Consider the following 13,423-nt stretch of genomic DNA (forward strand, 5'->3'; position numbering starts at 1 on the left):
TATTTACTACTTCCTCAATAGGTTTTTATGAGAGCCAGCATCCATGGAGCTGCACTGCTGCCACTCGTATATTTAACTCAGGTGCTGTCCATTTCTTCTGATCATCCCTCAGATGGTTCTGCACCTTCACTGCTGTGTGTAGTTAAATTGATTGGACTTGATTAGGAAAAGCACACACCTGTCTACAAAAGACCTTACAGCGCATGTCAGAGCAAATGAGAACCATGAGCTCAAAGGAACTGCCTGAACAGCTCAGAGACAAAACTGTGGTCAGAACTGCTCTGGTCAAGGTTCCAGAGAGCACAGTGGCCTCTGTAATCATTAAATGGAAGATGATTGGGATGAGCAGAACTCTTAGAACTGTCTGCCTGGCTAAACTGAGCGCTCTGAGGAGAAGAGGCTTTGTGAGAGACATAAAGGAGAAGCAACGATCACTGTGGCTGAGCTCCAGATTGGAGAAAGTTCTAGAAAGTCAACCATCACTGCAGCCCTCCACCAATCAGGGCTTTATGGCAAAGGGGCCCAATGGAAACCTCTGTGAAAGACACACAAAGGCCTGCATAGAGTTTGCCAGAAAACACATGAAGGACTCCCAGACTATGAGAAATAAGATTTTCTGGTTTGATGAGACCAAGATTGAACTTTTTGGCCTAAATTCTAAGTGGTATGTGTGGAGAAAACAAGGCACTGCTCATCACCTGCCCAAAACAATCCCTACAGTGAAGCACAGTTTTGGCAGAATCATGCTGTGGGGGTGTTTTTCAGCGACAGGAAGAAAAGATGAATGTGACCAAGTACAGAGATATCCTGGACAAAAACCTTTTCCAGTGCTCAGGACCTCAGACTGGGCCAAAGGTTCACCTTCCAATGGCCCAGCCAGAGCCCTGACTTAAACCCAGCTGAGCATCTGTGGAGAGACCTGAAATCCAACCTGACAGAACTGGAGAGGATCTGCAAGGAGGAATGGTAGGGGATGGTGGGAAGGGAATGGTGAAGCGGTGCTTCTACTCAGTGAGTAAAGGGTCTGAAACCTTATGGCCATGTGATATTTCAGTTCATTAAATTTGCAACATCTTTGTGTTTTTTTTTTTTGTTTGTTTTTTCTTTATTGGGTGTTGTGTACATTGAGGATAAAAATCTACTTAAATTACAAAGAAATGGCTGCAATGTAACAGAATTAAATTTAAGGGGGTCTGAATACTTTCCGTACCCACTGTACATGTTGATGACAAGCAGTTTGAATTGAGGCCACTGATCCACCAAGAAATAAAATTAAACCACAACAATATGATGTGTTCAAACCAGGTCCATTGATACTGGAGACAGTATTTCCTGTCGGCTGCTGCCTTTTTCCTCAGGATAACACTCCTATCACAGAGAAAAGATCAGCATTAAAAAAGGCTTAAAGAACAACAACCTAAGCAACATGTGGGCTTGGATCCAAAAGCACTGTAGCTCTCAGTCCACCCAAGAATGTCTCTCATGATTTCAGGGAAATAGAAAGAGCAGTTAAGTTTCATTTCTCCGTTTTGATCAACTGTGGAGGATCAAAGATGACAGAATGAAATATATGAATAGATCTTTACATAATTACTTAAATGTCGTTAATTAAAAGGGGAAATAAATACTTACCAATACTTACAATTAATTAAAATACCAGTTCATGTAATGTAAAATATATGTAATTATTTCACTATTTAATTATTTCATGGTCCTGTTGAAGTGCTTCATGAATTTATTTTATCTGTCAAACACACTCATCAAAGTCAGTGGACGGGGCTAATGTGAATCGAGTCTAATCAATTGCTTTGTTCAGAAGCATGAAAGCTTTTCAAAACATTGCAGTTACGGACAATGCACTTCGACTTTCTCTGAAGTTGGTGAAGTTTTTTTGCAAGATGTGTGTGTGTTCCAGGTAAGAATATGGCCACGATGTGTAATCCTCATCCTACCTGGATTATTTCTCCATAACGATCGGCTCATTCTACATACATACATCGTGCCCGTATTATTACCTGGAACACGAACACCTCTTGCATTAAGATAACCATGCATTAGCTTGTAGCCAGCACGGTCCAACTTCTCATCACTCACAGCTGAATACAGCTCTGAAAAACATTAACAATGAGTAATATTAGACTGCGTCAGTGCTTCTCAATTGTTTTATTACACCCCCACCCCCCGCCGCGATAAATAGTATCATTTATCAAAACCCTACTAATGCTCCCTGCGCACACTGACAATGAGCGCCACTGCCATTGAAAACTCTTCCAGGCTTCACCAAAGCAATCGATTAGACTTGATTTGGTTTAGCCTCAGTAACAGCGCCAGAAATCCTTAATAGGGGGAGTTAAGAAATTGTTACTTAAGCCCCCCCGTAACCCCCCCACCCCTTCCCGCCGTCAGTGGTCAGCCTCGCCCACTTACTTTACTGACAGTTAAATAAATTCATGAAGCATTGTAACAGGACCATGAAATAATTAATGAAATTGTGAAAGAAATGTGTATATATGTGTATATATATATATATATATATATATATATATATATATATATATATATATATACATTTAAGTAATTATTTTAAGATTTATTTATATATTTAATTCTGTCTTCTTTGATCCTCCAAAGTATGTACCACACTCATCTGGTGTATATTGAAGAAAGGGGTGGGTCCTATCATTAGGGACAAGGACCAAGAGGGAAAATTGGCATTTCATACTGAAACAGGGCTGCGAGCAAACTGAAGGCGAACTGAAGGTGAGTTTGTACACAAATTCAGATTAAAATTTTTTTCAAGGCTTTTTCTGCTCTTAACTGAGGTGTGACACGGACAGGTTATTTTGATTGTGCAAAATGTGATTATTGTAAGGGTGTGAGTGAAGAAATAGTCATATAAAAAGGAAGATGTCGCAGGGGGTGGTTTTATAGTAATAATGAAAGTACACTGAGGATGCATGTGGTCTGGGTCATATTGAAAGTGTGTCTTTGTCCCAAAACAATCTTTACTTTACTTTACTTTATGTACTTCATTAATTTGAATAATAGCGTTCACATGGCACTAAAAAAATCGGATTATTTCGAATATTTCGAATCGAATTTATGATTGTCGGACTAACACACCAAGATAATGTGACTGAAAGTCGGACTGGAGCCTGGGGAGGTGATCTGCGCATGTGCCAAAAGTTTCGGCATTTAAAACTTGAGGAACGTAGGAGGTCCGGAGCTAACGCGTCAAAAACAGCAAAGTCTGCAGCACAGACTGCAAGGGGGTAGTCCTTCATCGCTCCAGTTTACCTCTGAGTCGCTAACTTGCTTGCTCAGCGTTCTGCTCTTTCCATCTCGGCTATGGTCTGTGACGTCATAGGTCAAGCGGTAGTGGCCCATTACCCACAAGCCAAAAGAGTGCATATCGCCACCTATCGTAACGGAGGCGACATGATTCCCCGTGCATGTACACTGGGACAAGAACAGAAGTCCGATGAGATGGCTTCATCCAGCCATAACCACAACTCCACTTAATTTTGCATGCAAACGTGCTTAATGTCTCTCTCCCTCACACACACACACACACACACACTAACGACTCACTGGCTCACTTTCGGCCCAGCAACAACGCACTGGCGCACTCGTTTGTATTTGTTTTTCATTCGTGAAGGAATTTCATTTTAACAAAGAAAGATTTACACTTTAAAAAAAAAAATAAAAAAAAATCTGTATCTCGTTATGTCAGTTCCAACGTTGCACCGTTGAAATTTTGCATGGTCAGGGAGAGAAAATACGTTTCCCCTTTGTGAACTCTTCAACTTATATTTTTTCACAATGAAGTGATCATATGTTTACATTCGCAAAGTTTATTCAGTCTGTTTACAAATTGGCGCGTGTACCAATGATGGGACCAACGGCGTTACTTTTTTCAGTTAAGAGAAATCTAATTGTTCACTCTTCCCATCTTTATGACGCCGTTACCGTTACTGCCGGAAAATGCAGCGCGTTACGATAATTGAAGCTGTTCTTGTTTATTTGTTTGTTTCATCAGACCAGCCAGATCTCTGACAGAGAGGCAGACACTGTTTTCCTGCTGTTCTTTGGTTAGGTGAGACAATCGCATAAATGATGACGATTGGCTGGAGTAGAGTAACATTTCATAGTGAGCCAATCAGACACACAGTGACGGACACAAGTGAGTCAGTGACACTGCTTCAGTTCTCAATTTGAAGTGAATCTGTTGTTCTTCAGGCCGTACTTTTGCTTCTGCTGGTGTCCATAATGACAGTAATAATAATCTGATACAGACCTAGTTCTGTTTAACTCACTCATATTTTGAATCAGTAAAAAGAATCGCGTTTCTAATCATGACCAATGGAACCGTGCAAAATACGTGGCGTGTCACGTTAGATACCTCCCATGTTTTGTTAGAGGTCTAAATCAACAAGTCTACAAATTACTATACAAAAGAATAAGAAATCAAATAAAAATTAATAGAAAGGTGGAATAAATTATTTACAGTAAAAACAAAATAAACAGGAAAAAGCATTGTCTTCAGATGTCGACAGAGTTTTTCCTTTCTTTTATTTTCACTATTCATTGTCTTATTTCTTTTTATATATTTATTCTGTTGATTTTATTTTTGAGTCTATTTACATTCTCTTTATTAAATAATTTACTGGTAAGCTGTATTTTCTAGTTACTTTTTTGTTATATTTATCTGAAATTGTCTTATGACATTAAAGATGAGGAGCTGCTGAGATGGAGAACCAAAGTGACGCAGCAGAAACAGGAGGAGGAGGAAGAAGAGAAGAAGTGTCTGAAATCAAATCTTTAATATCGTCTGTGACAGATGATAAAGGTTAACAGTACAAACATTCATTAAGTGCTGTTATCAAGTTACATTTTGATTTTATCTTGATCTTGTTCAATCTGACTTTTCTTACCTGACCTGTCAGTGGAGGAGCTGGAGGAAAGTGGAGCTGAAACTAAGGTAAAATATGTTAACCCTGGTTAGTCACCTTCATGTTAATTTCAACAGTGTTTTCTAAGTTATGTCAGAATTGAGCATGAATTCAGAGAATCCTTCCCCAAATGTATTATTTGTTTTGTTGCACACACAGTATCCACTCTCTTTCATGAGCAACCAACTTAAGTTTCTTCATAAAAAAATTAACCTCAATGAAAATATTAAGTCAATGCCTCAGACCTGGAGAATTCACAGTTAAATGTAATTAATTGTTTTCTTAGTCTGATTCTGTGACTGAACCTGGTGAAGCTGAACATCGAGAACAGAATGAAACAACCACAGGAGGAGAGCCAGAAATCAAGTGTGTCCCATCTGAAACCAGAAACAAAGGTGACACAAGAACAATATCAATCATGTTTGACAAATGATATTTCAGCTGAGCTTTAAACTGTAAACAATCATGAAAAGTGTTAAACTGATCTTCTTTGGTGGCTGTGACCGTTCAGCAGCTGAGGCTGACGAAGACAAAGACGTCAACATCGTAAGCAGCAGCAACATTAATGAGCCCTCTGAAGAGGAAAGTGACACCCTGAAGGACACAAGTCCAACATTTCAGACTGTTTCTACAAACATCCATGAAGGTAAAAGTCATTCCCCTTTCTTTTGTCATGTGGAGGAACTCTGAGCAACATCACAGACTCAACTTTGAGACCATTGTTTCTCAGATTCCTCCAGTATAACATACATATGTTGCTCTTTTTGTTTCAGTGTTACCTGAGCTCACTCTTGTCTTAATTGGTGACACAAATGCCATTGAGGTTGGATCAAATAACATCTTACTTGGCCATGCCGAGCAAACACATGGATATCAGTTTTCATCCAAACTGTATGATTTGTGTGGTCGACACATCTCTGTCATTAACATGCTTGGTGAACAAAACACTGACAAATTTCCATTATATCAGGGAGTTCATGCCTTTGTCCTGCTGTTAGCACATGGTCAGCATATCGGCCACGACAACTCAGGAGTACAGTGGTTAGTGAAGTCTTTTGGGAAGGAATCACTTTTGTACTTAATGACAGTTGTCACTCATGATTCAGAAGAACAATGTGAGTATGCGATGACAGAACTGTACGACAAAAGCAGTTTGGTTGGAAAAAGATACCACACGTGTACAAAAAGCATGGAGAATGAAATGGAAATAATAGCACTGCTGAAAAAAATAGATGTCATGGTCTCTGAAAATGATCCACACTGCTACAGAAGATTATGTGGTGAAAATAAAGAGCATGAAGAAGACCACAACCACAAATCCCATGAAGAAGAGAAGATGGATTTTTCAGTGTGTCATCCAACTCAGTCAGGTGAGTCTTAAATAATGCTGATCAAAAAGCTGTGGCAGTTTCTGGCAAAAGATTAAGGGAGGTAGAGGGAGAAGGAGGCAAGTGGGAGGGGACTGAATCAGTTCAAAAGATTTATTATTAGGCTCATTAGCCAGGTCAGGTCAACAAAGGACTCAATCTCACACATAGTTGGTGATATCACATGGGAAGGTGGCACATTGTTCAAAGGGGTGAGGTAAAGAGAATCAGGTGTCTGGTTTTTATATTGTTTCATGGAGAATATATTTAATGGGGAGGCTGGTAGCTGGTGTGGACTGGAATAGCTCTGGCTGTTGAGGCCACCTAAATGAAGGCTGCAGGGTGAATAGGAGGAGAGCTGACATGAGAGGCAAAGACTGTCCAGAGGCTGATTATGGAGCAGAAACTGGCCACTGTCTCAGAAACAATAACTGGACACCAGAACATTTACAGAAGAGGAAGAAGTGGCTGAGAGAAAAGCAGATAGAAGCTGTAAGAGGGAAGTTTGGTCCACACACACAGAAAAAAAAGGACACTCAGGGAAGGACTGGGAAACACTCAAATGCAGACCCTTAGAAAAGTTCATAAATCCAAAGTATCACTGGATAATGTAAAGGTGTTTGGAATTGTACAACTTGTTTAAGACAGACCTGAGAATAGTACACAATGTTTTGATTTAAATGTACCTACAGATCCTGCACTTGAAGAGATGCAGCACCACACAGATGAAAACAAGGTAAAAGTGCATTTTTTCACCTTCATGAGTGAATGTCATTATAGAGCAGCATCTCTTCTGTCCCATGTCCGGCAATGAACTGTCTGAATTGTTTTCCACTGCTTTTTGTTGTTCTTTACTGAAAGTGCACCACTGGGTGTTTGGTGTTATATGATGCTCTTTCGTTTCACCAAGTCATCATTCAAAAGGTTCCAAAGCTTTAAACGTGAACTAACATATAAACAAATTGACTTGTGTTCATAGTGTGATGCAGTAAGTGAACCTGAAGACAAAGTGGCATTTTGGGATTCAGTGTCACTCTGAATTGCTGGAACATATCTCTTCTCTTATTTGAGCTCCAAAGGTCCAAACTTGTGAAGTAAAGTTTGTATAAAATCGTTTGTTTTCAGTGTCAGCCAGTGAATGACTCTGCTAATGCTGATCACTCACCAAAGAGCTTAGACGGCACAACAGAGGGAGGAGAAAGAGAAATTAAATCTCCACGACCATCATCAGGTAATATATACATTTTACAATCAAAAAATTCAAAATATAATCAATTCCAATTTTAACTAACAAAATATGATAAACAAAAATGAACTGCTTCAACAACACATTGATCTGGTTCATTGGTCTTGTGTAGGGATCGTAGATATGGATGTGAATGGAGAAGGTGATGAGGTAAGAAACAAATATCAGAACTATGTACTTTGTCCCTTTGAGAGACATTTTTTATAGACATTTATGGGTATTTATGAATTAATTCCAACAGTCAGTGAAGATTTCTGAGGAGATCAACAGGAAGAAAAAAAAAGAAGGGGAAATTGAAACTCTGTTTCACAGACTGCAACTTCAAGACAATCATCAACAGAAGTTGTCTCCAGCAGATTTTCTAAGAATCGGTCCAACTGTGAAACAGGACCATGAAACATTTGAGAAAGATCTAGCTGGAAGTTTTCTTCAGAGGTTGATGATGTTAGACTACAGAGCCAGATATATCCCTGTAACACAACACAGTGCTGAGGTCAGCCATTCAGATCCTGTTGCAGATTTTGATACTTTAAACACAAATGAAAGTTTTTTAGATGCCTTTTTTAGCTCTCACAGAGACTCGAATGAATCAAAGCAGTCTCACATTCATCCAATGGACGTCCAAATGGCAGTATATCATTGCTCAGACAGCTTCCTTAAGCAGAGCATGATTACGAAGCTCTCACAGTGTCAGTACGCCTTACCTTTGCTTGTTCCTGACCCTGTAACAATGGATGTTGAGTGTCCTCTCTGGACATTCAGGCAAATCAGGAAAACATGGAAGATAACTCAAATTGAAGAAAATTCAACGAGTATCGCCATGAAGAGTTCGCCCATCTGCAAAGCTGAGACACCCATGGTGTCATTTTTCCGCCTTGGTTCATTGTCAGTGTCTAAATCACAGCTGATGAGCACTTTGATCAACGACCGTCACAACACCTTCTTCCACAGAAACTGCCCAGGAAGCACCAAGTCCCGACACTTGTTGGATGGCGTGGCAGAGATCGCCTGGTACTGTCCTTCTGGAAAACCCAATGATGCCTTCACTGACTGCACTGCCTACTGTAACCTTCATGGTGATGCTCTGTCAAATGAGAAACAGCGTGACATACTGATCGACAAAGCTTCAGTCAACGTTGTTCTGTTACCAACACCCAAAAAAGGTGACAAAAGTATGACACTTGTCTCAGACCTACTTGAGTCTGAAAAGCCTGTCATCTGTCTCATTACTGACGATGATTGCACTGCAGTTCAAACAAAAAAGGGAAAATACAAAATGGGTCTAAAGGACAGAAGCCAGTCAGATGTATCTAATGAACTGAAAAGAATCATTGGAGAGATTTTGGCTGGGCAACACACGACCTTCCAGCTTGAAGCCATGATGAATGTCTGTGGGATCAGAGTGGATGAAGATGATGCAGTTATCCAAAAAGGGAAATCTGGTGCCATGGAAGTAATGAAAACTCTTCAACAGGAGGACTTTTCAAAAATCAAAGATAAATTCCTCCCCTGTCAAGGCCGACTGTGGCATGAGTGGTGCAAAACACACAAAGAATTGTATCAACTCAAAGGACACGTTGAGAAGGAGAAAAGTAAAAAGGAAGAAAGACTGAGAGAAATACGGCAGAAACAATGTGATGCTCCCTGTAGTGAGCTAATGGAGCTATTCATTGGCAGTATGTCATCGTTGCCATCAATGGACAAAGAGTTCTTCCTTAAATGGACTCAGATCTTGATAGATTCTCTCTCCACAGATGATCTCACTGCAATTCTCCAAAGCTACGATGAGAAGTGGTCTGAGGTCTTGGCCCTGAAGAAGAAACATGCCAAGTCAGAGTCCTTAAAAAGAAAACAAACTGAACTTGAACAAATATCAACAAAACTGCAATCAGCAACTTTCGGCTTGGAGCACATCTTTAGGGAAATGGGACAGATCTATGAAGCCCACAAAACTGTGGAGGAAGAAACACGGAAGGGACAGACTGACTGGTATAAGTACCCCGAGCTGGCAGCAGAGCTGATGATATCAGGATACCCGATGGAGCTGATGGACGGTGATGCAGGCCACGTGCCTCTAATATGGATCTCTAGTCTTTTAGAGGCAGTCATCAAGAAACTGGGAGACCAGAGAGTGTTTGTGTTGTCAGTTTTGGGAGTACAAAGCAGTGGAAAATCAACAATGCTGAATGCCATGTTTGGGCTACAGTTTGCAGTGAGTGCTGGGCGGTGCACCAAGGGTGCCTTCATGCAGCTTGTCAAAGTGTCAGAGGAGATGAAGAAAGAGTTCCAGTGTGACTATGTCCTGGTGGTGGACACCGAAGGGCTGCGTGCTCTTGAGTTAGCAGGTAATGCTACTCTTCACCACGACAATGAACTGGCAACATTTGTTGTTGGTCTGGGAAATATGACGTTGATCAACATCTTTGGAGAGAATCCAGCTGAGATGCAGGATGTTCTGCAGATTGTTGTTCAGGCGTTCATGAGGATGAAGAAAGTTAAACTTTCTCCAAGTTGTGTGTTTGTTCACCAGAATGTTACAGATATTGCAGCTGCAGAGAAAAACATGGACGGAAAGAGACGGCTGCAAGAAAAACTGGACCAGATGGCCCAACTAGCTGCCAAAGAGGAGGGTTGTGAGGCTGAGTGTTTCAGTGATGTCATTGCGTTTGATGTGCAAAAAGATGTGAAATACTTTGCACAACTATGGGAGGGAAGTCCTCCCATGGCTCCTCCAAATCCAGGTTATAGTGAGAGCATCCAAGAGCTGAAGAAGATGATTCTCTCTAAAGCTTCAACGTCTGCTGGGATTACTCTGTCACAGTTCAAAAACAAAATTCAGGACCTGTGGAATGCCCTGTTGAACGAGCACTTCGTTTTCAGTTTCAAAAACACACTTGAAATTAAAGTGTACAGAAAGCTTGAGGTCCAGTATGGGAATTGGACGTGGGCCTTGAGAAGCAACATACTGACCATCGAGAACCAGCTGTATAACAGAATAGAAAACGGAAAAGTTGACAAGATGGAGCTCAGCCATCTCCGTGAAACAATCAGCAAAACTTATGGAGAAGTCAAGAAAGAAATGGAAAACTACTTTGATGATGCAGACAAAGAAACGTTGGTTCAGTGGCGAGGTCGGTTTGAAATCAAAATACAACAATGTCAAGATGACCTGGTGGCAGGAGTGAAAAGAAAACTGGAGGAAGTAATCCAGCAAAAGAAGGCTTGCGAAAAGCTTGATAGACAGAAAACAGAGTTTGAGAACAAGCTGCTGCAGAAGAGCAAAGACCTTGCTCACCAGTTAAAAGACCAAGCACAGGATGAAGAGGAACTAAAGAAACAGTTTGACTCTGTTTGGAACGGCTGGGTGAAAGAACTAACTGCAGATACAAAACCTATTGAAGACATCAACTTGGAGGAAGATCAGATGACTGTCATTCAAGAGCTTGGTATTGAGTGGGCTCTTATAGAAGAATCCAGACGCAATGGTGGATACCAGTACATATCAAAGCTTGGTGATTACTTTGATTATGTGATACTCACCAAGCATCGGGAGCATTGTGACGAAACCCAGCAACCAGAGGAGGGAGCGAGAAAAAACAAGAACCTAAAACAACAGGAAAAATATTCACGGAAAGGTGCATGGGTGACTTTTAAGACATGGTTTGGATTTGGGATACAACAGCCAGAAAAAAATACAAAGAGTCCCTTATCATATGAAGAACAACAAAGCTTCACGTCCTTCATTGAAAAAATGGAAAAACAGACAAATGAGATAATTCAGTTGAAGCCTGTAGCAGAAAGTGGCTATACATCAACTTACTTAACAGAAGTGGCCAAAAATGTCAGAGAGTGTGTGACAGAATTTGAATCAGAGAAGAAATATGCTCTGAAGAAGGAGTTTACAGTTGATCTCTTGCTGCATGTGTTTAACATAGCAGGACGTTTGCTTTCAGAGTCCCACCTGAAATTCAAGAAGAGGAACGATGCTCTGACTTATTTAGAAAGCAACAAAACACAATATTACAACATTTTCAGAAGTTTCTGTAAAGGAAACTCGTTTGCTGTTGTGCTTGGGGAGTTGATCTGTGAAAAACTGAAGGTTTCCATGGTTGAGGCTGCCTGTAACAAGACTGCCATTGATCTTGCTGGAGAGATGAGGTGTAATTTCCCAGCATTCAATGGGAACAGGCTGAACCTGGAGAAACATGTGTTGAAGTCACTGGCAAAGAAAGAAGACTTTGATAGTTTCATCACCTATATCAAACACCCAAGGAAATATGTGGAGACTTTCATAAAAAAGGAAGTGAACACATATATCTTCAACACACACAAGCGTGAAGCACGAGATGTTCTCAAGAAAAACATAGAAGACTTGAAAAGACTTGTAAGTCAAGCTTCATTTACTGCAACAGAGAAAGTCAAAACCCAAAGTAGAAAAACTGATGAGTGGCTGAAAACATTTTCCAGTTTGCTGGGAGATGTGCTGGCATTTGATGCAAGTTTTCCTCAAAACTTCACAGATATTAACGACTTTGACTTTCTGAAAGAAGAGGTGGAGAAAGGCCTTGTACCTATAAGTGAAGAGTTAAGCAGCCTCTCACTGTCTAAAATAAAGAAATTCAGACAGAAGCCAGATCAGATCCTCATTGAGCAGCTGTGCAAGTGCTGCTGGGTAAAATGTCCATTCTGTGCAGCTGTTTGCATCAACACCATGGAAGATCACGGCCCTGAAAAACACAATGTTCCTTTTCATCGGCCTTCTGGGATTGAAGGATGGCATACCAGAGGCACAGAAGATCTGGTCATTGATTTCTGCACAACATTAGTTGCAAGTAATAGATCATTCTATCCCCGTCACGACTCAGAAGAGGCAGTTCCATATAAACAGTACCAGAGGGGTGGGGATAAGTATGCTCAGTGGATGATCACTGCTGATGAGTCTAAACTTACATACTGGAAGTGGTTTGTGTGTCGTTTTCAAAAGCAGCTGGAAGAGCACTATAATTTAAAGTTCCAAAATTGGGGAGAAATTCCCCGTGAGTGGAGGAAACACAGAAAAGATGAAGCAATTAAAAGTCTGGATGAAATGTACAAATGTGAGTGAACCAACTCAGCAACACAGCCAGAAACAATGAGCCTAATTTTTTCCTGATTATTCATGAATCAAACACATAAAAGGACATGCACAGGCTTTTGTTGACTTTATCATTGACTGTCTTTTTGTTTGTGAGTAATACATGTTGGCAGTAAGCGACTCATCACAAAGTCTTTTTCATATTTACACTTATAACAAAAGAGTACAAGAGCAACAGTAATCTATATTGAATGTGTCATCTATAAAGTTGACTGGTTGGACATCCTTCATCTGAAAAATGTTTTAAGAAATCATGTAAAAAAAAAAAGTGTTTTGAAAAGTGTTGAGTTCCCTTATAGCATAAAATGATGGGCATATTTCTTTTTTCTTTCGAATTTCAGTTAAACTGTGTAGCTACATTATAAAACTACAAACTAATGAACTACAAACTAATAATAAAATTGGTGTAATGCTTCTTTGATTGCACTGTCCCTTTGTATATGATACAGTATCTGAAGTTTGACTCTCTGCATTTGAGAAAATATCTTTCAAAGAAAATCAGGCTACAGTTCATTAAACAGCCTCTTCTGAGTTAACAAAGTAAGATCATTTGACTTTTAAACTGTTTTTTTTTTGTTTGTTTTTTTTATTCTTGTGTACAACATGACATTCTTAAATAAAGATACACTTCATATGTACAGAGGAGTTATATCTGTTAATGACAAATTTTTCATACAATTGACCTAGTTAGAGTGTTATGTTGAACCAAAGCATGCGTCTATAC

General features: G+C 40.0%; 1 protein-coding gene across 4 annotated transcripts; it reads left to right on the plus strand.

The window, feature by feature from the left end:
- The first annotated feature begins 850 nt into the window (after positions 1-850).
- LOC115047944 (interferon-induced very large GTPase 1-like) lies at positions 851-13,216 on the plus strand. Of its 4 annotated transcripts, XM_029509193.1 has the most exons (10): positions 851-966; positions 4,734-4,849; positions 4,947-4,981; positions 5,239-5,347; positions 5,464-5,598; positions 5,726-6,322; positions 7,012-7,055; positions 7,445-7,550; positions 7,678-7,715; positions 7,807-13,216. In XM_029509193.1, the coding sequence occupies exons 2-10, from the start codon at positions 4,750-4,752 to the stop codon at positions 12,667-12,669; spliced, it is 6,027 nt and encodes a 2,008-aa protein (XP_029365053.1). In that variant the 5' UTR covers positions 851-966; positions 4,734-4,749; the 3' UTR covers positions 12,670-13,216. The 4 variants fall into 4 exon arrangements, with proteins under 4 accessions (XP_029365053.1, XP_029365055.1, XP_029365056.1 ...); XM_029509195.1 differs by lacking the exon at positions 851-966 and having other exon boundaries at positions 4,720-4,849; positions 5,467-5,598; XM_029509196.1 differs by lacking the exons at positions 851-966; positions 5,726-6,322 and having other exon boundaries at positions 4,720-4,849.
- The last annotated feature ends 207 nt before the right edge of the window (positions 13,217-13,423 follow it).

This window comes from Echeneis naucrates, chromosome 8 (assembly GCF_900963305.1).
Source record: "Echeneis naucrates chromosome 8, fEcheNa1.1, whole genome shotgun sequence".
NCBI lineage: Eukaryota > Metazoa > Chordata > Actinopteri > Carangiformes > Echeneidae > Echeneis > Echeneis naucrates.